The 27,431-nt window shown below is 40.3% G+C and overlaps 1 protein-coding gene across 11 annotated transcripts in view; it reads left to right on the forward strand.

Annotated features, from left to right (window-relative positions):
* Positions 1-4,094: 4,094 nt before the first annotated feature.
* The window catches only part of LOC149182907 (UDP-Glycosyltransferase superfamily protein), a 284,880-nt gene continuing 261,543 nt past the window's right edge, over positions 4,095-27,431 (forward strand). For 9 of the 11 annotated variants that reach the window (XR_016257161.1, XM_089416999.1, XM_089417004.1 and 6 more), the window contains exon 1: positions 4,217-4,620. Coding sequence is in view for 9 of the 11 variants with exons in the window: in XM_089416999.1 (XP_089273125.1) it covers positions 4,537-4,620 (84 nt within the window). In the remaining 2 variants the exon portion in view is untranslated. The other 2 variants (XM_089417000.1, XM_089417002.1) reach the window with 2 other exon arrangements.

Here is a 27,431-nt window from a genome sequence, read left to right on the forward strand (position 1 = left end):
ATTTTCCCAAGGAGGTAAAATTTTTCCATGTCAGAATATAGTCAAGTTTATACTTGTTTTTCATGGTTTTCCGCAGGGATCGCAATGGCGAGATCAAATTCACCATCTGAGTTGCAGATTTCCAGTCCATCCATGGAGCAGAATCTTTGAGGAATCCTGGGGGAATCTAAAAGATTCCTTGAGCCCAGAATTCTCAACTTCTTAGAATTCGGATTTTGGACAGTCGATTCAGCACTACTCGACACCACAAATCTGATGGTACACTCAGATTTGTCATTCTCTCATTTCTTCTTCTAGTCTCTTTTCTAAGTGCCAGTGCAGATGTCCACCTTCATGTGCGAGTAGTCATCTTCATACAATCGATGCCTTGAGATTGATGGTCTGAGCAGCTTCAGCAGTGTGACATCCACTTCTTCAGATGGCCCTTGGTTGTGAGGTATATGAGGTGTTCATGTACTTCTTCTTTATGCATTATGCTATATAGATCCTTGATTGATGTTGATGCATGATCTTGTTTATTACATGTTGTCATGATTCCTTGCTTGATTTGATGCGAATCTTCTATGTGATGTACTTGTTGCCATAACTCATCATGTTATGTTTTGAGATCCCTTGTTTTATGTTGTTGGGATACTCTTGTTGTCGTCATGCATGTTTTGCATTGAGATCCCTTTTGTGCCATGTTGGCGGGATACTCATCATGCATGTTTTTGTGTCATACTGATAGGAGTCTTTTGATTGAGAGTTCCAGTTGTGGAACATCTCTTAGAGCCACTCCTGCGTGAGGGCATTTTTCCTTGTATGATCGCGACATCATCTCTTGTGTACATCACCATTATTGACAGCACTTAATGCAGCGGCCTACACCATCTTGACATTAGGGCCTGGAGACGTAGTCCCTCCTGGACGAACTCCGTTATCAACGTCTTATGTTTTCATGTGCTGATGATTGTCTTATTCCTCTTCTTTACAACATGCAGATGTATTCATTAATGTTCTTTTAAAATGCAATTTAACACATCACGAAAGTAAAAGGTCTTGGAAGGGTCCTTCATTACACCCAGACCTGGATCAGGGCCTTCTCAATGTCGTATGTGTCTCATGGCAGAAGAGAGCATCCAACACCTCTTCCTTGAGTGTAATTTTGCAAAAGAATGTTGGAATATTCTTGTATGCCCCTTGGACATAGTTGTGAATCTATCTCGGCCCATCACTGAATTCCATGTAGCATGGAAAAACAAGTACCCTTACTCTCTCAAAAATAAGAATACCATTAAAAGATTTTGGACAAGCTTACCCTCCTTCCTCTGCTGGCAAATTTGGCTTGCAAGGAACAATCAAATATTTCAGAACTCTAAGCCAAAAGTTGACAAGGTGCTCTAAAAAACACGTGGGCTAGCTTCAGAATTCCTATCAGCTAAAGGAACAAAAACAATAGACTTCAACCAACTACAACATGAAGAAAGAGCATGGATCAACTATGCAGACAACATGCCAAAACTGCCAAACATACCCAAAAGGAAAGAGGTCAATAAGAGTTGGAAAATCCGCTTAAAGGAGGAAGAATTCATATTATGGTTGAATGCTCTTAATAGACCTTGTATTTTCTTTAATGGTGCATCAAAGTTGAACTCGAGAAAAGCAGGTGTAGGAGGCATTATTCTCGACCAAGACAGGCAAAACACTACCTCTTTTGAGTGGGGATTGGGCACGGTCTCAAACAACAAGGCAGAGGCATATGGGTTCCTTTTGGGAGCCAAAATTAAAAAAAAATCTAATAAACCCAATCATTTTGGGAGACTCCTCCATCCTCATCCAAGAAATGGTCAAGAAGACCAAACCGAAAAATGCAGCGCTAGGCCAAATCACAACCAGGATCAGTTAACAACTACAAGACTTGGGACAAATTACCTTCCTGCATATCTCAAGGGAAAAAAAAACAAATGCAGACAACCAAGCAAATAAAGCAGTGGCATGATCCCTAAGAGAAGTGTGGATAGAAAATGAAATATTTTTTCTCCAAATTCCATAATCATTGCTCCCCCCTCACAATCCAATCACAGTCACTTCGTAATTTGGATTGGCTTTTATTAATCTCTGCACCTTTCATTTCAAAACTAGAGCATAATCTCTTCCAAATCTTCCTTGTTGTTGCTCTCTGCCTAATTACAATCATCCTGTATGATCGACCCTCTCCCTCTTCCCATGACCTCCTCTTGTCCTTCTCCCGCATGGTGCTCCCCACCCTCCTATTTTTCTATTTATCTTCTCCCTCCCCCACAGTTCACTCCACTCCCTCCCTTCACATTGCTTCCCTTTGCATTGGTTCCCTCCACTCTGTCTCATTACCCTTCCCTTCACTTTGTTTCCCTGCTACACGCCCATAGAGAGTATCCTGTATTCCTTCTGCTCCTTCTGCAAGACAAGGGCAGACAACTAACATCGTTTCGGGTTTCCTTGCTTCTCGGTGCCTCTCTGCCATCTAGTATAAGTCAGATCTCTTTTTGTCATGCCATAGTTCTTTACAACCTCTTGCTTCTCTGCCAAGAACTACTGTATCGATCCTTTCTCTGTTAAGGCCTTCAGATTTGAGCTTCTCTTTATCCAAGCCTCATCATCCTCATAACTACAGTCAGAACTCTTCAAAGGCTTCCAATTGTAGTAAAGGGAAAATGGATCCCCTTGATCGAGCATCCAAGAATGAGAAACATGTTTACTGCAGAACCAACAAGTTTACGATTGATCAACTAAGAGAAATAATAAAAGAGATTTGGCACTAGTTGAAGTCAGAGAATGCATTCTTAATGGGATAACTTGCCAACCAGAACACACAAATTGAAGCTTTGAACAACAAGTATGCACATTTGGAGAACTCCATAACATTCTTAAAAGGTATCCTCACCAACTAGACTGGGGAAAACTCAGTCTCTGGGGACAGAAGCAGCAACAACAAGCCAAAAGAAGAGCCCTCTGTAAGTAAGAAATAGGATGAACTAGTCTTTTATGAATCAATGTTCAGTCTCTTATGAATCCTTTTTGTAGTTCTTACCCTGCATCAACTTTAGTAACTCAAGTTTGTAACTAAGTAGTTTCTAGCACTATGAAATGTAAATGTTAGGTATTTCTGCACTTATATGTAAGAATCTATAAGCAGCTAATAGTAGGAAATTTGGAACTTATGAAATCAGGAATGCAGCTGATTGGGAAGGTGCCTTCTTCTTGCCCTCCCTCTTAGTTTGGCTGGCTCCAAAAATCATGTAATGGGAGCTTGCTCCCTCCTCTTTTTTGAATAGAATATCCAATATTCGACTTTGTTAAAAAAAGGAAGGGTATCATTCAAACCGTTATATAAGCAGACATACTTGACACTGCTTTTACCAGACAAAGAAACTAGTTGAGACAATGCCTTAGACAAACCCTAGGTGGGCTGTTTTACCCATTCTTCTGCCATCCCAAGGACCCTCATCATGGGAGGATCATTAGTATCGCGCAATTGACTATCATAAGATATCAAGAGCAAATCCAAACCCGCCAATATTTGCACCCACATGCCTGCTGGGGAAGAGAATAAGGAATGTCTTGACTGGTTAATGCTTCCAACTTCACTTGTGCTCACCCATTAGAAATTAATGTGATAACCCAACCATTCTACGAAAGCATCACATATCACAAAATTAAGCCACACGCTAGACATCAAATGCCAAGTGGAGGCGATGGTTCATTCTTCGAGACCCGCCTCACACTTAGCCATACATATTGTTTGCATGGTATTCATTACCAAAATGAGAAAATATTATATTGGAGAACGAGTACGCACTTGTCGACAAGGTCTTTCCGGTAGGTCACCCTATCGGTAAGAATTAGTTAGACATCATCAAAGTCAAAAAATTAACATAACATAACTACTATTGGTCATATTCCAAGATATTCCTGAAATTTGCAAAAGAGATAAAGATACTCTTAACCCTTTCAAAATATTTTATAATTATAATATCATAACTATATTTGGTTTAAATTGATTTAATAAAAATAATTTTTAATAATTTCACAGATTAATTCGAAAATGGTTTTCACTTGGTTTAAATATTGAATCGGAAATGTCAAAAACCCGAATTATAAAAGAAAAAGAAACAAGTTTTAATTGAGCTTTAACTCAATCTAGAAGCTGTAGTTACATATTTTGTCAACTAAAGGCCATGGAAGAGGATCGGTATATTTTGATTTTGAATTGTTGAAATGGTTAAATTGAATCGCTGGCAAATTCTGATCTGACGGTGTTGTAATGGTTAAATTGATTAGCTGACGAATTTTGATGCAGCGTTGTTGTAATGGTTTTGGGAGATTGCAATGCCTTGGGTTTTTGATGCTTCTGAAACTATCAGGACATGGACATCATCTATTCCAGCCAAATTTTGGGTATTTGCTGGTCGGATTTCAATCATTTCTAGCTCAATAAGGTTCAATTCGGGCTAGTTATGCGGTTCCTTGATACATGCATAGAAATCACACTTGTTCGCGGGACATAAATCTCCCCAAATGGAGGCCCAGGATGGCATTCAGAAGCGCCCTAGAGCTGTGTTCATGGCTTTTGGCACAAAAGGCGATGTTCTTCCTGTTGCTGTAAGCGTCTTACTCCCTTAGCATTATGTTTTCTGCAAGTAAGTGTAAGCGTTCATCTCCCTTAACAATATGTTTTCTTCGAATATATAAAATTTTACCCATTGATCTTTTCTGCTTTTGATACATCTCTCCTTTGCCGCAAAGAATCCTAAAAAAACTACTGTAATGTCATTATCATTAGAGCAATCTCAGGTCCTGATTATGATGCATATTTGTGTGTTTATGTATCAAAAGACAGCTCTTACAGACTAGCTTTTTGGTGTAAATTGATGCAACTTAGTTCACATAAATATGTTTAAATGCCAGGACCCACTTTTAGACTCTTCTGAGTATGAATTCTTGCTGCTAAATGATACCAATAAAAGCAATTCTATACCCATCTGTTTGGGGCACCCAATTATGAGCATGAAAGCATGCTTAATAATAGATATTGGCCATCTATATCCATCACAAACATCGGAGATAATGTTACTATGATCTACAATTGAACCAGCAGATTACAGTAATAAATTATTTAGAGATAAAGTGAAGAAAATTCAAATTAAATACAAAGAATGGAAAGAGTCACCAATCATACGCATCCAAGTAGGAAGGGATCAGAAATTAGGGCACAAGCTTAATGCTTATGGCCTTATTTTGACTTTGAGCTGATGAAGCTCGGGGCTGGAACATAGTTCCGTGCTTATTTGGCACCGACTTTATAGCCGGTCTTCACAGACTTAGAATAAGCTGCCAAGGGTCTCTTGAAACGGCATGTGACATGTACTGAACACATACTGATGCTACCTTCTTTGCTGAGAGTTAAGATTTTTGGTTCATAACAAAATTGCAAACAACTGATTTTTGGTTCATAACAAAATTGCAAACAACTGATGCCATGTGTAGTTATCAGTTATCTGTGTTGGTTTCGAAAAGGACAAGTCATCGCATTCAATTCCAGTGTTAGGGAACTCGCTGCTCACAGTTGTCTGATGATTAACACGTTTTAAGCTCGGGTTGCATGCCATCCTTAATCCCTTCTCCTTGTGGATTTATTCCAATTTTTCCAAGCACAGTTGTCAGTGCCAACTAAGTGGTGATTCTTTTCAACAAATCTCATAAGGTTGTCTTCTGCATTATCTGCAATACCGTTGGTGCTTGATGAACGTACATTCTACCTCTTATACTAAGTTGCCGGATCCGCCCTGGTCAGATCCAAGATCCATGTTTCTGCCTGGGTCCATTATTGGTCTGCTGGAAACAGACCAACGGTGAATCTTCCAAGATAACTCCATTTTTTAAAGAACTTAAATAAAAAAAGTAAAGGCTTGCGGTCCTAAAAATCCTAGTAATTCCCTATGAATTAACCCCGTTATAAATCACACCAATTTGCGTTTTCCACTACACTCCTGAGTTTTTGATGTGTGCAATGTGACATCATGTGAACGTTTACAAACTCATTTTCTATATGTGCAATGTTTACATATCATATCTTGATTCTTATGGATGATATAATCTGGTAGATCCATATATGGGTCTTGGTAGCTTATCTCTTATTTATTACTATGGAATTGTGGCTCATCAATTGCAAATCTCAAAGACTATGTTGCAGGAAATGCTGGTCCTAAGGGCGTTGCTGGGCTGAAACGAAATGGAAACGCGGAAACGCGTTTGGTATGGCCTGGAAACACATTTCAGGTCGTATTGCCACATTTCATGTGGGGGAAACGTGGCCCAGTACGGTCTGAAACGCGTTTCTAGGTCGTACAGCCACGTCTTAGTGATAGAGTGACTTTTTTTTCAGTTTTTTTTTTAGATTTTTCGTTTTATTTTTTATTTCTTATTTTTGCTCCCTGCCAATTCAGGAGTGATAGAGGGAGCTATTGAAGATTGGAAACAATTTTTTTAGTGGGGTAGCCTAATGTTGAAGCCTATGGCCTTAGTGTTGATATGCAGTTCATGGTAATGACATTCTCTTTTATCTTTCATTTTCATCCTTTTACTTAATTTTTTAACATTACCATGAAATGACTCAGGATGTTTGAGAGTGGTTTCGCCCTCATTGGATTTCATATGGAGAAAGTAGAATTTTAGATCTCACTCAAAATCCAACAGACTTATCTGTTTTTCAGGATTTCAGGATTGGGGGGATTGCAATGTTTCCATTGGATTTTGTCATGTACTAGGGTATGGAACTTGTATTTAATCAAGAGCACTAAGGTCGTTCGACTATGCAACAGGAGACTCTCAATCAAACATGGGACAAAAAATTATAAATTTCTCGTGGCTGATTTTGGATATTGTTTTTTTCATTATGTGATCATTCATGAGTAAATGTGATGTAAATTTAGAGACTTATAGTTTATGCATTGACATTGGACAATTTAATCATAATCTAGTAAATTAGAATGTATCATGTATGCTTTATGATTGCACATATTTCTTAAATGTCCTTATATATATATTGTGTTTCCCCATTTCCAAAATTTGGGGGGCGGGGGGGGGGGGGGGTCACGTTTCGTACCCAAACTCATACTCGTTTCCCCGTATCACTTAGCTCAAAGACGTATTGAACATTGTTTTAGCCCATGTACCACACTTGATCTGGTATTGAAATATATGTCTGATATATGACTTACATTATTCTTAATCTGAAAACGTCCTTGCGAGGTGCTTCTAGCATTCTAAAAGGAGAAGACATTTTTATACATATATGATAAGAAAATTGTTGCACTTGTTATTCTTGGCAAAACGACCAAATTATCATGCAATATGTCTCCATGATTTGAACAAACTTTGTTCTTGTACGGTGTATTGTTTTGGTTGAGTGAATCCTTTTTATGAACAAAAGAAATGAAAAAATAAAATTAAAAATTGGAAAAAAAAACCTATAACTACCATAGAACCTAATTTCGATCTATTTAGTGATGCCCGCCTTCTATCGTGACTGGACTTATCCTAAATGACCTGCAGCTGCTTCCACCACCATGGATTGCAGGCACTGTGTTCAGCCTTCAAGGGCATCAAGTCAAGATGCCAAGCATACCCATGCAGAGAATGTAGAGGATATAGATTCAGATGATTATGCTATTTGATTTGATTGTAGACTATATGATGACTATTTTTGGATTTTCTGATTCGAAATGGATCCATAATGTCAACCCCTCATCCAAACTTTGTAAATTAAATTTAGGCAAAGTTTGAATTATCATTGAGTTTGAAGACAAAAGGTCAAAAGGCCTCAAGAAGTTGGAATGAATCACCTTGATGGTAGTTACACAGTGTTGCGGGGGAGCGCCCCCCCCCTTCGAACCCGCTCCCGAAGCGCGCTCCGGGCGGGAGCGGTTCGGGAGCGCGCTCCCAAAATCGCTCCCGTAAAAAAATTTACGCTCCCTGGTCTGTTAGGGAGTGACTCAGGGAGCGATCGCTCCCGCGCTCCCGGAGCGTTTTTTAATGCCCGGGAGCGATCGGGGAGTGATCGCTGCCCGGGAGTGATTGGGGAGCGATCGCTCCCTGATTGCTCCTGGGCATTAAAAAACGCTCCGGGAGCGATTTCAGCCGGGCCGGGAGCGGTTCGGCAGAAAAAAAATCCGCCGGACCCGAAATTTCAAAAAATTTAGAATTTTTATTTTATTTTATAAGCCCAATGGGCCAAAAAAATTTCATTTCAACTTCATTGAGCAAGAGATTGAGAGCTGGAGCAAGGAGCAAGAGCTAAGGAGCAAGGAGCCAGAGCTGAGGAGCGAGGAGCAAGTGCCAAGGAGCGAGGAGCAAGCCTGCAGAGGTAAGTAACTTAATCATTTAGTTAGTTTAGCTGGTTAGGTAGTTAATTTGGTTAGTTTAATTTAGCTGTTTGAGTTTAAAGATCATGTATTTAAATTAAATTAATAAATTAAATGAATTAATCCCAATAAACTAAATTAATTTGCAGATTCAAGACTCAAACCCTACAAACATCAAACACCATGGACCTGGGGATATTTATTGGCATTTTCCTCTTCCTGGTCCCTTTTATGGTTATTATGGTGGTGGAGAGTAGGAAACAGAGGGGGCCTGAAACTGAAGAGGTGGATGAAGAAGCCGGAGGAAGTCAAATGGGTGAAAACCCCAGTGAGGAGGAGGTGGAGGAGGGTGAACATGACCCTCAAAAAACTAAACAAGACCAAACTCCATTGTGGAAATATGTTCACAGGGCTGAAACAGGGAGAGGGGGTGGAACCACTAAATTTCATTGCCCCCATTGCAACACTGATTACACAGGCTCATACACCCGTGCTAGAAGACACCTCTGTGGGAAAAGGCCATGGGATGGAGAGAAACAAATAGGAATCAAAACTTGTGCAGCGGTGTCAACAGCAGATAGAGCCAAATACATAAAGGAAGAGGAGGACGCCCAATACAGAACAAAAAGATCAAGGGGTTTCTTTGAACCAAGCTCACAATCACAAAGAACTCCTTCAGCATCCTCCCAAGGCAGTGGATATGGACATGGAGGCACAGGGTCATCATCTTTAAGGCATAGAACCATATCAGATTTCCTTGATGAGGGGTGTAGGAATGATGTGGATTCAAAAGTTTACAGGTTCCTCTATCCATGTGGGATACCATTCAATGTTCTGCGCTCACCTTATTGGCACGAAATGGTTTCTGCCATAAATGATGCCCCTAAAGGATACAAGAGCCCTGGGTATGACAAGGCAAGAACTGTTGGCCTTGATCATGAAAAAGCAAAAATATCACATTCTTTGAATAAAATGACAAGTCCTTGGATTGACAATGGGGTGTCCATTGTATCTGATGGATGGACAAAAGTAAAAGGCAAGCCATTGATAAGTGTTCTTGCTGTGTCTGTTAGTGGTCCCATCTTTCTAGCTGCACATGATTACTCAGACAAGTTCAAGACCGCTATCAACATTGCAGAAGCATTACTTGAAACAATTGAGCGTATTGGCCCATACAATGTCATCCAAGTCATCACTGATAATGCTCCTAATTGTAAGGCAGCGGGAGCAATTATTGAGGATAAATACCCGAACATATTTTGGTCTGGATGTTTGGTTCACACATTGAACCTTCTGTTGCATGATATTGTCAAAAACAAAAATGAACAATACCAATGGATTGGTGATTTGTACAAGAAAGGAAAAAAAATGATAAAATTTATTACAAATCATAGCAATACCCATGGCCTTTTCCGCAGTCACTCGAGATTGGAGTTGCTGAAGATTGCGAGGACTAGATTTGGTAGCTATTACCTCACCTTCAGGCGCCTTTTGAAGGTAAGAGAGGCATTAGCTAGCATGGTATCAAGTCCACATTGGCAGGTGTTAAAGGAAAGGGTTACAAATGTAGCTGACATGGCAGGTTTTGAAACGGTGGAGGAGGCCGCTCTTGATGGGCAGTTTTGGTCAACTGTGAGGCAGGTATTGGATTTCACCAAGCCAATTTATAACATGATTCGGTTTGCAGATACAGACAAACCAGTGATTGGCGAGGTGTATGAGCAAATGGATACCATGTTGGGGGAAATAAAAGACATTGTTCATAATAGAGATCCCAACTTGTACAAACTGATTCATGATTGTGTGTGTGAACGGTGGAATAGGCTTAACCTTCCACTACATTGCTTGGCGTATATCCTTACGCCAAAATACTACTCAGAATCTTGGTTGGGCAAACCTGCAGCAGGGGGTGGTGTTAGGACCAAACCCCATTTAGATCAAGAGGTAACTAGAGGATATCTGGAAGCATTAGAAAAGTTGGTGCCTGACAGGGAGGAATGTGCAGCTGTGCGCCTTGAAATAGGCAGATACTTCAGTGGCAGTGGTTTGTATGGTAACTTCCATGCAATGGACGACAAAGATAAATTTGATTCTCTCACATGGTGGGAAACATATGGCGGCCACGGAATTTTGCCAAAATTGGCAAAAAAAGTTCTTTCACAGGTTGTAAATTCTTCTTCTGCAGAGAGGTGTTGGAGCACCTACAGTTATATACATAATGTGAAAAGAAACAGACTCAACGAAAACCGAACAGAAAGCTTGGTTTATGTGCACTACAACTTGAGGTTGTTGAGCCATTACTGTGATCGGGCTAATGAAGATCCCACATATAAAATTTGGGACAATCACCCTGAGGACGACAATTTGGAGGATGGCATTGTACATATTGAAGAACTAGAAGAGGAGCTTGTACGGGATGAAAATGAAGCAGCTGCAGCAGCCATGCCACCTCCACCTCCACCATCCAGTAGCAGTGCTTGAGGCCCGAGTCTTGTTCCATTGCTGTCGCCACCTCCATCGACACCCTCGCGTGGAGGTTCTAGTTCTGGTCGTCGGTCTGTGCGGGAGACTCCTAGAAGACCACCACGACCTGCTTATACTCCTGGAGACTCTCGTGGCAAGGGCCACTTGTAGATTTACAGTTTACTTGTCTTTTTTAGTTTCTATTAGACTTTAGTTTTCATAACTGTTGAGTTTTGAGTCCTTGACTCTTGACTCTTGACTCTTTCATATCATTATGACATTATGATATTTTTTGTAAACATTATATCACTGTGACAATGAAAATTTGAAGTTTGAAGTTGGGCCTTGGCAATTATAACTCATTGGTAATGATTGTGAATTATGAATATGATGCTTTGTGAAAGACTAAAGTTGTTTCATTTCATCTCATTATTCATGTTTCATTTTATAAATTTTTAACATTTCATATCATGTTAACAGTTAGAAGTTAGGACTTAGAAATATCTTCGATTCTTCGATATTACTTCTTGTAATGGTTAAACTTGGCTTACAAGTACAACTTTGGTGATCAATGATGATAAATGTTATTGAATTTTCAATTCTGAAAGCTTGAAGTTGAAACTTTAATATTGAATTTGATGAATCATGATTTATAAGACTCAATATGTTGCAGTTGTAATATGTATTTTACTAACTTGTGGACATGGTTGATGACGATTATAATTTCTAGATGATTGATGTGATATGGTTCAATGATCAATTTATGTTTTTTTATGTTTTTTATGTCTATTTCATCATTCTACATGTTTTTGTTGACATATATGTATCAAAAATTAAAAAATATAAAAAATATATATATTTTTAAAAAATCGCTCCCGGATTTGCTCCCAAACCGGGAGCTTCTGAAAATGGTCGCTCCCGCTCCCGCTTCCGCTCCCACTCCCCGCTCCCGCTCCCGCTCCCAAGTAACATTAGGTAGTATTATGAGGCAACTCTATGAAAGAGAATTCTTTCTTGATGTAAAAGGGAGCCAACAAAGAAGGGAGAATTAAACCTCGGAAAGAAGAAAGACAGCAGTAGAAGAGAAAAGCTTGAAGAGACAATCTTCTTGAGATGTCAGAGGGCAAAGAAGCCATTGAGCTTTGTTAATGCATGAGTAGAAGATTGTCCATGATCCAAAGCTATTTGCAAAAGACTATTACTATTAGTGAATATAAATGCATCAAAATCTCATTAGAGAGTACATAGCTCACCCTTGTAATAATGCCCCGAGCAATAATAAGATCCCAATGATTGCTGGTTTTCCCATGTGGGTTTGCAAGGTAAAATCTCTGTCTATGGTTCATTTAAATGCTGTGGCTGATTAACTGCTCTGTGCTTGGTTCCTTTGGTTACTTTGTTGTGTATGTTCTTGTGTGCTATGTGGAGCACTAGCTACAGCCTAGATTGGCATCGTAACTTCTCTACATTCCGGTTTGTTCATGGTGTATTTGACTGCTAACGTTGGCAGTGAGAAACTATCTGCCTGACCAGCATTTGCATTCTTGTTAATTTGCTTAGTCACTGGTTACCATTGTTGTTGGTGCATTTTCCTTTTGCTGTTGAAAAGTGTGTTGTGTGTTCACCCTCCACACAACACGTTCAGTTTTCCCATAACACCCAAATACCCACTGCTGGTCGCTGGGTGGTTTCAGTCCATTTATTTGTAATGTGTGCCAAAACTAGGAAAAGCTAATACAGTCCACAATGAAGAAAAATCTTCTTTGACAAATTTCTTCAAATACTTTCCTTGAAAACTTCTAACAATTAGTAAACAGAATTTTCATCGAACACTTGGCATGCAAAGAAAATAACACTTCCAGCAAATGCTATATAGAGGGCAATTCCAATATTTTATTATCTTGTAGGGAGATATTACAATGCAAGAACCTGGGATCACACTTCTGAGTTCTGACAATAAACTGGAACTATCCTCTGCAAATGAACATGGTCTTCTCCTGAAGATAACCTTTCGACAGGCAGAACTCAACGCCAAATCTTGTAAAGAAGACACTGAACTTGGCTGCAGAGATAGATCACCAAACTGATAAATATATTGCACAGTACATGGCTTCAGATTTAATTCCAAGAGACGTCTTGGCCTCTTAGGCTATAATATTCTTGGCCAGGCAAACATCAAGTGTTTTGATCTCCCTCACCAAGTGATCTCACTCTCTGTTATTCGGCCTCCAATAGTGCACAAGGATTCCCCCTTCTAGTGCTGGTAGTTTTAACTTTTAACCCACTTCAGGGAACTCGACCTCTGATCGAACCTCTTCTTTGACAATGAAACTCCCTCAGAGATACATCAATTTCGGTCTTCAGAAATGCTGAGTGATTTGGCCTCTGTGACTTGACTTGTTCAAAAGGGAAACACGTCTCTCCAAGAGTAATAGACCAGCGTCAATACAACCTTCAGAAATTGCAACAATACTTCAAGTCGCTCAGAGTTCAACCTCTCAAACTAAGATGATTCAGCCCTCTCAAAGACAGGGTATTTGACCTGGGTAAATAAAGAAGAAATTATATGCACAGGGTCTGCCTCTGAGCGTAGATCACGATCTCTGTGGTAGAGGGAACTTGGCCTCAAAACTAAACTCAGCTCCTTCAAATATGCTATTCGATCTCCTTGATAATGATAGATCTTGGCCTCAAGGATTGAGCAATTTGCCCTATACCAAGAGATGATCTCGCCTTCTTGAGGAAATGAAGAAAACTCGGCCCAATAACTCCTGTATAGTGCCAATAATTCGGCCCTCAATGATGTGATGAATTTGACCTGATAACAAGAGATAATTTGGCCTCCTAATGGTTCAGGGGATAGAGGAAATTCGGCCACCAATAATAAAGTAATATGATCCTCTGAGCCAATAGAATTCGGCCTTGAAGATTGAACAATAAACTCAGCTTCCAATAACTCATGACCCTGCAAAAAAACCTCAGAAGATCACCTGCAATAAGCACAATAATAGGCCAACTAGGTTGGCTATGGAGAACCACTGAAATTGACTAGATGCTAGCTGGGGTGATTGTGGAGGATCACCAAAACTAGTTTAATAGTTCCTCCTGAAACCCTTGAGCTGAAACTCGCTTGAGCTCCAATCCAATTACAATAAAAGATCACAAGATAAAATGATGAGAAAATGACTTCCTTCCTCCTTTTATAAGATTTTGCCGAACCTTCTCCAACCTTCTATATTTCTCCCTTCTATTATTTTATTGATAAATTACTCTTTGCCCCTTTTTGACAATAATAAAAAATTTGCCCCTTATTAATAATAATAATAATATCAAGAAAATCGGGCAAACTCCTTAATCCCATTAACAATTTTGCCTTTTTGCTAGCCTAAAGGAGACAATTAGGCAAGCTGGAATGCTACCTTCGTGCTCAAGAAATCGGGGACATTATAGGCCTCCCCGCACAAAATTGCTTGTCCTCAAGCAATTTGAGTGCTAGATGCTGCAATATTTGCTCTCCTTCCCATGTTGCATCCTTTGAAGGTAGATACTTCCACCGCACAAGATACTCCCTAATAGTCTTGCTCCTTAGCTTCCTCTCTTTTACGTCCAATATCTCCTCAGAATTCAGCACCAAATGCCCTTCCTCGTCTAAGGGAGGCAACTTAGGTGAAGAAACAACCTGCTTCCCTATCGCTTTCTTCAAGCAAGATACATGAAAAAAATTATGAATCTTGCTCCCTTTCGGAAGCTCCAACTCATAAGCCACTTTTCCTACTCTCATGATGATCCTGTATGGCTCATAGAAACATGGCTTTCCGCTTAAGCTTCTCTGCCCCCTTCTGGTTAAGTGTGTATTTCCTGTATGGCTGCAAGCATAGATACACCATATCTCCTATCCCAAAGCACCTCTTGATCTGATGCCGATCGACATACAAGTTTTGCTGATTTTTGGCCGTGTGTGGGTTATCCTTGAGTCCTGAGAATATCTTGGCACTCTTGGATCTAGTCTTTGGCCATTGGGGCCCTTCTATCTCCAAACATCACATCTGCAAATGACAAAGCGTCGTACCCATATAGTGCTCTAAATGGTGTCATCCCAATCGACATGTGGTACGAGGTGTTGTAGCAATACTCGCCCAAGTGCAACCACTTTACTCAAGTCCTTTACTGCCTGGTCACATAAGTTTCTCAGGTATCCTTCTAGCCATCTATCTCTGTCTATCCATCTGTCTGAGGATGATAGCTTGTACTAAGGGTGGGTTCTATACCCACCAACCTGAACAACTCCTGCCAAAACCCTGCCATAAACCGACTGTTTCTATCATTAACGATGGTCTTGGGAAAACCATGTAACTTGAATACCTCTTGGAAAAATAACTCTACTGCCTGAGATGCTGAACTCCTAGAAGAGATCACAAAGAAATGAGCATACTTAGTCAGCAGACTCACCACAACATAGATACAGTGTCCTCCCTGTACCAATGACAATCCTGTAATAAAATCCATGGAAATACTCTCCCGCTTTTGCGCTGGAATAGGCAGTGGCTGTAATAGTCATGCAGGATGTGTATGCTCCTCCTTATTTTGTTGGCATATGCTACACTCCCGTACATAACTCAAAACGTCTTCCTTGAAACACTTCCATGAGAATCTCTCCCGAACAAACCGATATGTCTTAAGGAAGCCCGAATGTCCTGCTAACGGGGAATCATGCACCACCTCTATAATCTTCTTCTTTAGCTGCGATTCTGGCACCAAATATATCATGTCCTTATAGTAGATAATATCATTGACGACCTTGTACCTGCCATCCTATAGTTGGCCATCCAAAATCTCATAAGCCATCTTATTCTTTGAGTACTCCACCAAGAGATGGGACTTCCAATTTGTCAAAACATCCATGAAAGAGAATGCCACAAGTCTCCTGAATAAAGCATTTGTGACCACATTGTTCTTCCCTTCGACATACTCTATCTCGAAATCATAGGCCTGAATTTTGCTCACCCACTTCTGCTGCTGATCATTCAACTCCTTTTGGCCCAAGAAGAATTTGAGGTTGTTGTGATATGTTTTTACCTTGAACCAGTTCCCCACCAAATATGGCCTAAACTTGGCCAATGTATGCATGATCGCTAACATCTCCTTATCATAAATGGAGTAATGGCGCTCATAATCCTTGAGCTTCCTACACTTGAAGGCAATGGAATTACCATTCTGCATCAAGACTGCACCAATGTCCTCTCCCGAGGCATCACACCCCAAAACAAATGGTTGCGTGAATTCAGGTAATGCTAAAAAAGGAAAGGTACTCATTACCTCCTTAAGTTGCTCAAAAGTCCTCTGTACCGTGTCTGTCCAAACAAAGGCCTCTTTCTTGGTCAAATATGTGAGAGGTGTTGGAGATTGTAACTAGGTTCGGCCTTCACAATGACCTTTTGTAAACATGACATTGTATATTTTGTATAAAGAAAGAAAAAGAAAGAAAATAATTTTATTTTATTTAAAGCATGGGTTTCATGCTCAAGTCTAGGTCTTTCTAGGACAAAGAAGAATTTATGTCGTGTATTATAGTCCCATTTGGACTCATTGTAACAAAAGAAAATATTTATTTTTGTCAAGAAAAAGCCATTTATTTCTCCAAGACCAAGTCGGCCCTAGTCAAGGAGAAGTCAGCTTAAAGGAGGGCTATTCGACCCCTCAAGAAGGCTATAAATAGAAGGAGCTCAACTCATTTGTGACATACATCCAAGACAAGTTCGATCTTGGATTTATCTCTTTCTCTATCCACACGCGTGAAGTTTCTAGGGTTTTTGTGTAGCTGCCAGTTGCAGGAGTCCGCAATTGCAGGGCCAAAAATCTGAGGAGAAGTTGTAGGGCTGAAATTCTAGAGCGAAGCTGTAGAAGGTCGAAGTCTTGAAGCTGCCTTGGAGAGATCCTGTTGATTTTGGGTAGCATCGAATGTGCTCTAGCTTCGAAATTTTGTGGAGGGGCTAGAACACATGAGATCTCCAAGACCCAAAAATCGTTTGGTGAAATTCCACCCAGATTGTGTTTTATTAAAATAATTAATATTTTTAATGGGGTTCCTAAGTCTAAACTTAGGAAAATAAAAATATTAATGGGTATTAATAAAAATATGGGTGAGAAGCTTCTAAGTGATGAGGATCAAGTCTAATTTAATCTTAGCTGTTGATTAGGGACTAAATCTCGGCCGTTGATTCATCAACAGGAAAAGTATAAGAAGAGGCTTGAGGATCAGTTGGAGACACACGAAGTTGATTAGTTAGTTCGATTTTTTTGGGGCGTGGTTTGCTGAAAAAATCGAACAAGTGATCTGAGTTGCAGTGAGGGGCAAAAGCAGAGATTTGGATCGGAGAGGAAGTTATGAGCCAAAGAGTACATAACAGAGAGGTAACTTCAACATCAGGGAGGCAGCACAGAGGCCTACGCAGTCTAGAGGGGCTCTTGCATTGGCAGTGCAGAGTATTTGTCAGTAGTCCGAGATTTTGTTGGAGAAGCAAGGTTTTGAGCCGGGAGGGTTGAACAACAGTCTTCATCCAACAAATCGATCCAACAGAAGGGGTAAGGCAATTCTCTAGAGGAAAGACGCTGGCCCACGCTGTGATTGCATAGGGACTTCACAGTGTTTGCCGGGAGGGTGCCGGATCACTCATTGGATCAACTATGACTTGGGGAGCGAGGTAAATCCTCGAATGTATTTCTTGTTGCCGTGATTTCTCTGTAAGGTTAGCGGTGTGAGAGGCAACCTGTTGTACTCAAATTCTGCTTGCCTAATAATACAAACCCTCTATTTGTTGCACCGGTTTTCCCGCTTTGGGTTTTTCTAGGGACGCGTTGTCCAAAAATAATGGTGTCCCTTGTGTGTTTGTTTCATCTATTATTTCAGTTTATGATCTGTATGTCAGTGTAGTCTGCAGTAGTGTTTACATCACTGTTTATCTAATTAAATAACTTGTTGAATGAAATAACAAGTAGGAGATATTAAACCAGTAACTGTAGTAGGATTTATGTTTGTAAAGATTCATAAATTTTCACATGGTATCAGAGCGATTGCAGATCATTGGACATTGAAGCCATCAGTTGGGAGATCCAACAAATCTGCTGCAGAGAGGCAGTTCTCCCGAGTGACAACGCTGTTCCAAAGCTTGAAATGCAGAGGGAGGGTGACACAGTGCCTGCGTCAGCATTTTGAGCCAAGAGAGGGTGACGCAGTGGCCGGGAGGAGCCCACGCAGTGACTGCGTCAGCTCTCTAGGTCAGCGCAGAAGCATAGAGGGGCAGATCAAGCTCACACAGAGCCATGTCATCTTTCGGGACTAGGAAGGAGTGACGCAGTGGCCAGGAGGAGTTAATCTAGCTCACGTAGTGTCTGCGTAGAGCCGAGGAGCTCAAATTCTTCAGTTGCTGGGGCTGAGGGAGCAGTGTAGGTCAGATTTGAGGTGCTGGTGGGACGCTGTTGCTGCTGGTGCAGAACAGTGTCTGAGGAGACTGAACCAAGGTAGAGGGAGTCACAGCCTTAACAAATTTCTTGCCAAAGAAATATAGATCTAGGTTTTTCAGCAACAACAAAGGAGGATCGGTGAGGGGTGATTCGACATTATTTGGCGAAAGGATTTTCGTGAAGGAAATCAAGACTCAGAGGGAGTCTAGAGGGAACTTGTTCCTTAGAGGATTTCTAGCGCCAAAGAAATCCACATCCGAGTTTTGTTGGGGCAACAACAAAAGAAGGAGAAGAGAACTTGTTCGACAATCATTTGAGAAGAGATGGTAGTAAATGGACTGAGGGATCAGGACAAATTGGATGGAGCATCCAACTTTGTCATCTGGAAGGCCAGGATCTTGGCGGTCTTGGACAGAAATCGCATCAAGGATTATGCTTTGAGGACGATTACTGTTTTGGTTGATGCCAATCCTCTCACGGAATACGAGGAGGCTTAAGTAAAGGCAAAGTGCATGATCGTGGACGGGGTCAAGGATCATGTGGTCCCATATATTGCTGAAAAGGATAGAGCAAGGGAAATGTGGGAGGCCTTGATCACTTTGTATGAGTGAACTTCCGTTCAACGAAAGATGTTGCTTGAGAACCAGCTGAGACAATATCAGATGCAGAAGGGAGAAGAAATCGATCCCTTCCTACTGAGGTTGCAAGGGATCCGAGACCAGCTAACTTTTGTAGGGTCTAGACCAGATCCTGAATTCATGGTCAGGACTGCCGTGAATGCAGTCACTGAAGACCAGGAGACCTTTGTCCAAAGCATCTTGGGCAGGGCTTCTCTACCTAGTTGGGAGGAGATGTGGGCAGCTCTTCGACAAGAAGAGATCAGATGGTTAACCAATGTGGAAAGTAGCGGCAAAGGAATCAGAGTCAAGAAGGAGGAAGAGGAGGATGCAACTTTGACATTAGTGGGACAACAAGGGCAACATAAGAGGAAAAAGAAAGACATATCGAAAGTCAGATGCTTCAGATGTGGGGAATTGGGACATTTCGCCACTCAGTGCCCTCAGAAGAAGGGCAAGGAAGAGAAGTCTGACTCAAAGGCTGCTCCAGCGAAAAATGACAAGGAGGATGATGATGAGGATTGTGCCATGAGTGCTCATGCACCTCTAGAAAAGAGGTGGGGCGATATCGAGCTGTAGTTGGGAGGACTACACAGGGGCAAGATTCTTGAGGTGCCCAAACTCTTGGATCACATACGGCTATGGGAGCCCTTAATGATAGTAGCAAAATGACGGGAGTTAGTTGGTGCGAGGGATGATGGAGCGACAGTGGCAGAGTTAGAATGCCAAAGTTTGAAGCAACGCAATGGAATGTTGCAGTAGTGCGAGAGGCACAAAAAAGTCACAACAACAGCACAGTAGCATCAGAGGGTCAACACAGATTAGTAGCAGAGGTAGCTTCAGCATCACGAGGTATCTAGACTGACCAACATGTCAGCTTTTGGGTGACTTTTTCAGTTGCTTACTTCTCAGCAACTGAGTTGCAGTGCAACAATTAGCAGTGGTAGTGCTATGGGCAACATGATGCAACATATTGAGAGGGAGCTATAGTACAAATGTAGCAGTGGTAGTGTCATAGGCAGCAATACAGGTTGCAGCAGTGCAGTGGATGAAGGGCAGCAAGCCGGGCATCAACAACACAGAGGACTGATGCCATGGATCAGTGCAAGGTTGCTTGGGAGCAGGAGCGACTTTTTTAGAAGCTCTTGGCTTGGGAGCGAATCCTGGAGCGTTTTATATATATATATTATATTTTTTATATTTTGATGCATATATGTCAACAAAAGCATGTGGAATGATGAATTAGATATAAAAAACATAAAAAACATAGATTGAACAATATAACAACAATCATCTAGAAGTTATATTCTTCATCAACCATGTCCACAAGTTAGTAACATACAACATATTGAGTCTCTTGAATCATGATTCATCAATCTTAAAGTTTTAAGCTTTCAAAATTCAATATATAACATTTATCATTATTGATCACCAAAGTTGTACTTGTACGCTAAGTGTAACCATTACAACAAATAATATCTAACATTAAATGAAATGTTATAAAATGAAATGAATGAAACAACTTACAACTTTCACGAAGCATCATATTCATAACTCATTACCAATGAGTTATAATTGCCAACTTCAAACTTCAAACATAAATTGTCATATATTATTTACAAAAAATATCATAATAAATATGAAAGAGTCAACAGTTATAAAAACTACTAGAAACTAGAAAAGACAAGTAAATCTATTATCTATTGCTAATGCTTGGGTCTCTTGTCGTCGCGAGAAATGTCTAATTTTTGAGTCTTGTTGGAAAATCAAGATCTTTGTCATTATTATCACCCTCATTAACATAAGATAGAAAAAACATAGCATGTCAAGTCAAGATTTTGTTTGAGCGATGGTTACATTTTTTTGTAGGGTCATGATAGAGGAGTTCGACAACCAATGTCACTAACATCAAGGTACATAGAGGGATTGGTGCTCTTCATTAAATACGAGTTCCATACCCTAATACATGACAAAATCCAATGGAAACATTGCAATCCCCCCAATCTTGAAATCCTGAAAAACTGATAAGTCTGTTGGATTTTGAATGAGATTTAAAATTCTACTTTCTCCATATGAAATCCAATGAGGTCGGAACCACTCTCAAACATCCTGAGTCATTTCATGGTAATGTTAAAAATTTAAGTAAAAGGATGAAAATGAAGATTAAGGAGAATGTCACTTTTACTTTAAGAATTTAACATTACCATGAATCGTGTATCAATAGTAGGGCCATAGGCTTGATAATTAGGTTGCCCCACTAAAAAATTATTTATTTCTTTGAAAAAAATTGCATTTGGAATGTTACTACAATTTTTTTTTTGCAAAAAAGGCTAGGGAGCGAAAATTTCGCTCCCGGATTCGCTCCCATGCGGGTGCGATTTCGGGAGCGCGCTCCCTGGTCGCTCCCAAAGGGAGCAAGTTTGAGGGGGGGAGCCGCTCCCTCGCAACCCTGGATCAGTGTGATACTTCTGTTGGGAAGTATTGCTAAAGCACATTCCTCGCGAAGAGGGAGTGTTGATTCTGGGTAGCATCAAATGTGCTCTAGCTCTGAAATTTTGTGGAGGGGCTAGAACACATGAGATCTCCAAGACCCATAAATCATTTGATGAAATTCCACCAGGATTATGTTTTATTAAAATAATTAATATTTTTAATGGGGTTACTAAGTCCAAACTTAGGAAAATAAAAATATTAATGGTTATTAATAAAAATATGGGTGAGAAGCTTCTAAGTGACGGGGATCAAATCTAATTTAATCTTAGCCATTGATTAGGGACTTAATCTTGGCCGTTGATTCATCAACAAGAAATGTATAAGAAGAGGCTTGAGGGTCAATTGGTGCCATACGAAGTTGATCAGTCAGTTCGATTTTTCTAGGGTGTAGTTTGCTGAGAAAATTGAACAAGTGATTTGAGTTGCAGTGAGAGGGGCAGAAGCAGAGATTTGGATCGGAGAGGAAGTTCCGAGCCAAAGAGTACGTAGCAGAGAGGCAACTTGAGCATCAGGGAGGCAGCGCAGAGGCCTACGCAGCCTAGATGGGGCTCACGTAGAGCTGACACAGTCCAGAGGGGCTCTTGCTGTGGCAGTGCAGAGTATTCGTCAGTAGTTTGAGATTTTGCTGGAGAAGCAAGGTTTTGAGCCAGGAGGGTTGAACAACAGTCTTCATCCAGCAAATTGATCTAGCAGAAGGGGTGACGCAGTTCTCTAGAGGCAAGACGCTGGCCCACGCAGTGATTGCATAGGGACTTAACAATGTTTGCCGGGAGGGTGCCAGATCACTCATTGGATCAGCGGTGACTTGGGAAGTGAGGTAAACCCTCAAATGTATTTCTTGTTGCCGTGATTTCTCTGTAAGGTTAGCGGGTGTGAGAGGCAACCTGTTGTACTCAGATTTTGCTTGCTTAATAATACAAACCCTTTATCTATTGCACCGGTTTTCCCGCATTGGGTTTTTCCGGGGACATGTTGTCCAAAAATAATGGTGTCCCTTGTGTGTTTGTCTCATCTATTGTTTCAGTTTATGATCTGTATGTTAGTGTAGTTTGCAGTAGTGTTTACATCATTGTTTATCTAATTAAATAACTTATTGAATGAAATAACAAGTAGGAGATGTTAAACCAATAATTGTAGTAGGGTTTATGTTTGTAAAGATTCAGAAATTTTCACAGATCCTTGTTGGGGGGTTGACTTGGTGCTTGGGAGGATTTTGGGCTTTGGTCTTTGGGTCTTGGAAGTCTCATTGTAAGAAGATTCTATAAGAAGAGAAGCATTCTTTCTGGGTTTTCCCCTTGGAGGGGTTTTGCCTAGGCTTGGAGCCTATATCTTGTGTACTTTGTCTCGTTGTGATCTTCATTGTTTTGGTAAATGCTTGATTAACAAAGAATAATAAGTAATAAAAGGCCAACTAACATCATAAGTAGTTATCAAGTAAGGAAAGTCAACAATAATCTACAAAACCCTTGATTTTCCAACATGGTATTAGAGCTAAGGTGCAAGAAGGAGACTGAAGATCACATCCTAGTTGGCACTATGACAAGGATTATGAAGAAGGGTTTCAAGTTTCTTGGGAATCTCGCTATCTCCATCAAGGGTTACATCTTAAAGATCATCTCCAAGCTAGCAAAAGAAGTGATGGATGGAAGTTTATTTTCTGCTTTGTTTGGGAACTTCAAGGACGAGAATGTATGGGTTATTGACAGTGGTGAATTCAGACGTATGACAGGAGAATGCAGTCAACTCTAGATTTTGTCAAAAGGAACCTCTTGTGAAAATTCTATCACTGCAACAATTTATTTACTTTACCTACTTATTTTCTAATAAGTTATTTATGAAATTTCTTCAATAAACATTAAAATAAATTATGCTGCAGATATCACACCATAATACAAAAACAAACACATGCACAAGAATCAACACATTGACACAGATATTTTGGACAACAGTCCCCGGAAAAACCCAATGTGGGAAAATTGGTGCAGCAAGGGAGGATTTTATTATTCAACAATTCTTTAGTACAACAGGGTGCCAAACTGGCTTACCCAATAGAGAGAAAAAATTCTCTAGCACTTCTCCCAGTCTCAGCGTCAGCCTGGCCGACCTTTGCGTAGCTCACAGACAGTCTGCATCATCCCCTGCCTCTCTGTGTCAACACTGGGCCTCTCTGCATCACCCATGCAGGCCCTCTAGTGACTGCGCAGTCTGCTGATGCCTCTGCGTCTGCCTCTCCAACCTCTGCGCTGGTCTTCTGGTGTTGCTCCCGACTCTTTGTTCCGTACTTGGTGCCTCCTACTGCTCTCTAGACCACTAGTTTGAATTCTCAGCTAACTTCGCTCCAGAAATTGAACTCACTGGTCTCCCTCAGTATATCCTCCAACTGACCCTCAAGCCTCTTCTTATACTTTTCTTGTTGGTCTATCAACGACCGAGATTAAATTTCTAATCAACGGCTAAGATTAGATTTGGCTTGATCCATGACTTTTGGACCCTTCTAACCCAGTTTTATATTAATACCCATTAATATTTTATTTTTCTTAAGTTTAGACTTACGAACTCCATTAAAAATATTAATTATTTAATATCTCCCAAGCCGGTTAGAATCTGTCCAAACCATTTCTGGGTCCTGGAAATTTCATGTGCTTTAGCCTCTCCACCAATTTTCATGACTAGAGCATATCCGATGCTACCCCAAATCAACACCTCCGCTTATTCAATCGAACTTGGAGACAAGAAGAGCTATCCAGTGAAAGGGATTGGATCTACTTCGTTGGAGCTTGAATCTGGTGGAAGTATTCACCTCAACAACATTCTATATGTTCCAGGTTTGAAGAAAAACTTACTTTCTATTTCTTGTCTAGAGGATAAGGGTGATAGAATTGCTTTTGTTGATGGCAAAGTTTTGGTTTGGGGCAAGGACTCTAGTATTGATAATGCTAGGGTAATTGGGATTTGTGAGGGGACATTATATAGACTCTTTACACCTCTATCTCAAGCCCTAGTTCACTTAGATGTGAACCCTTTCGAACTATGGCATAGAAGGTATGGACACCTTCATTATAAATTTTTTCCTACTCTATAAATCAAATGGTCAATGGCATCCCCGAATTGAAGGAAGAACATGAAGGGACCTGTAAGGGTTGTGCTCTAGGCAAGAACGTGAAGAAGCCATTTGCAAGAAGTGATACCAGATCTAAGGAAGTTTTAGATCTCATACACTCTGATGTATGTGGTCCTATGGCAGTAAAGTCTCTTGGTGGGCATCAATATTATGTGACCTTCATTGATGATTTCTCGAGGAAGACTTGGTTGTACCTTCTCAAGAATAAGGATGAGGTATTCGAGAAGTTTCAAGAATTTAAGAATGAAGTGGAGAATCTAATTGAAAGAAAGATCAAGATTTTGAGATCCGATAATGGTGGAGAATATAACTCCAAAGAACTAATAGCATTTTGTGAGGAAGCATGGGTTAAGAGGGAACTAATTTTTCCTTATAATCCTGAACAAAATGGCGTGGCTGCAAGGAAAAGTAGAACAATTGAAGAATGTCTAAGAGCCATGCTTCATGATCAAGATCTCCCTCAATTCCTTTGGGGAGAACTATTTACTTGCAAAATCGAAGTACTCACAAGATTCTCAACAACATGACTTCGGAAGAAGCATTTACAGGAAAGAGGCCAAATGTGGATCATCTTTGAATATTTGGGTGTCCTGTTTATATACATATACCAAAGGACAAAAGGAAGAAGTTGGATCCTACCAGTATGAAGGACATCTTTGTTGGATATAGTGCTTCATCAAAAGCATACAAAAACCAGATGAAGGAGGATCGTCAAATCGAAGTAAGAAGGGATGTCATCTTTGATGAAAGTATAGCTTACAAGAAATCAAGAGATGTTCCAGTCAATTCTGATGAAGAAGAGAAACCTATCTTTCAGGATATCTCAAGGGATAATGATGGTCAAGATCCAATATCAACTCAAGAAGATATTGAAGGTCCTAGTGAGCCCGTGCAACAAGTAATTGTTCTTGAAAATCGAAAGAGGCTTGCTTGGTTGAGAACTACTCTACAAGGAGTAGGACACACAACAAAGGGGACCTTTAGGGAAAGTAAAAGACCGAAAAGGTATTCTGGATATGCAACATATATGACGAAGCTCATTGAAGCTGAACCTTCCTCCTATGAAGGTGCAACTAAACATCAAGAGTGTAGGAATGCAATGTAGGAAGAATACTAGTCAATTATGAAGAATGATGTTTGGGAAATTGTTTCTAGGTCAAGTGACAAATCGATAGCCACTTCAAAGTGTATATATAAGATAAATCATGCTACGGATGGGAGCATTGATAAATACAAAGCAAGAGGCTTCTCACAGAAATAAGGTATTGATTATGAAGAAACCTTTGCTCCTACAACTAGATATACAAGAAGTAGATTGCTTGTTTCTTTCGCTACTACTACGGGATGGAACATCCATCAAATGGATGTTAAGATAACTCTTTTGAATGGGACTATTGATGAAGAGGTTTACATTGAGTAGCCTCAAGGATTCAAAATAAATCAGAGGGAAACTTAGGTCTACATGCTAAAGAGAGCTCTATATGGCTTAAAGCAAGCACTTAGAGCTTGGTATGCAAGAATGGATGCATATCTATTGAGGCTTGGTTTTACCAAGAGTTCTATAGATCCTAACCTATACATCAGAGTGGTCCAGGCTGAACTAGTGATCATACTATTGTATGTGGATGGTCTACTTGTTACAGGTGTAGAGCATTGAATTCAGGAATGCAAGAAGCAGTTAGCAACTGAGTTTGATATGAAGTATCTGGGGATTATGCATTATTACTTGGGACTAGAAGTTTGGTAGAAGCCAGGTGAAATATATCTTGGTCAAGGGAAATATGTGATGAAGATTTGCAGAAATTTGCATAATGAATAGCAAGCCTATGATGACTCCTATGATTACCAATTTGAGGAAGTTGAGGAGTTCCGATTCTAGTTCGGTGCATCCTACTTACTACATACAATTGATTGGGTCGTTGATGTATCTTGTAAACATTAGACCTGATATTTGTTTTGCAGTAAATGTCCTCAGTTAGTTTCAGATGGAGCCAAAATATGACCATTGGATAACAACCGAACACATCTTAAGATATCTTCGTGGAACTATACATCACTGCCTTCTTTATTATGGTAATGAGATTCAACTCATGGGATATACAAATTCCAATTGGGGTGGCAATGAGACAGATGGAAGAAGCACAACAGGTGGATGCTTCAACTTAGGATCTTCCATGGTCTCATGGATGAGCAGAAAGCAGGATACAATTACTTTGAGTAGTGCTAAAGCTGAGTATGTTGCTGCAAGCGAAGTCTGTCGGGAAGCTGCTTGGCTCAGATGGAAGAAGCACAACAGGTGGATGCTTCAACTTAGGATCTTCCATGGTCTCATGGATGAGCAGAAAGCAGGATACAATTGCTTTGAGTAGTGCTGAAGCTGAGTATGTTGCTGCAAGCGAAGTCTGTCGGGAAGCTGTTTGGCTCAGGAAGTTATTATCATATTTGTTTGAAGGATTGCTTAGCCCTACTTGCATACATTGTGATAATGAAAGTTGCATAAGATTGACTGAAGACTCGGTGTTTCATGCTAGGACAAAGCATATAAATAATAAGTACCACTACATCAGAAGCTTGGTACGAGATGGGGTTGTGGAGCTGCATTATCTACCTACAGATGAACAGGTAGCAGATATTATGACAAAATCATTACCAAACTAGAAGCTTGAGTACCTGAGAGGTAAGCTTGGTTGGGGGGACGTCTCTTCCCTAATTAAGAGGGAGTGATGTTGGATAGTTCTTCTCCTTATGTGTCATGCACTAGACTAGGACTAACAGTGGCAAGTCTTAGTGAAGGCCATAAGGAAAGAATGGAGTCTAGAGGATTGGATAAGCATATAAGATTGAACTTCCTATGGATTGAAGAGTCTAGGAAAGAAGTTGGAGACAAGTACTCTT

The sequence above is a fragment of the Pinus tabuliformis genome, chromosome 3_2 (genome assembly GCF_031772625.1).
Source record: "Pinus tabuliformis cultivar Carrire ecotype Pingquan chromosome 3_2, CPIR1, whole genome shotgun sequence".
NCBI classification, from domain to species: domain Eukaryota; kingdom Viridiplantae; phylum Streptophyta; class Pinopsida; order Pinales; family Pinaceae; genus Pinus; species Pinus tabuliformis.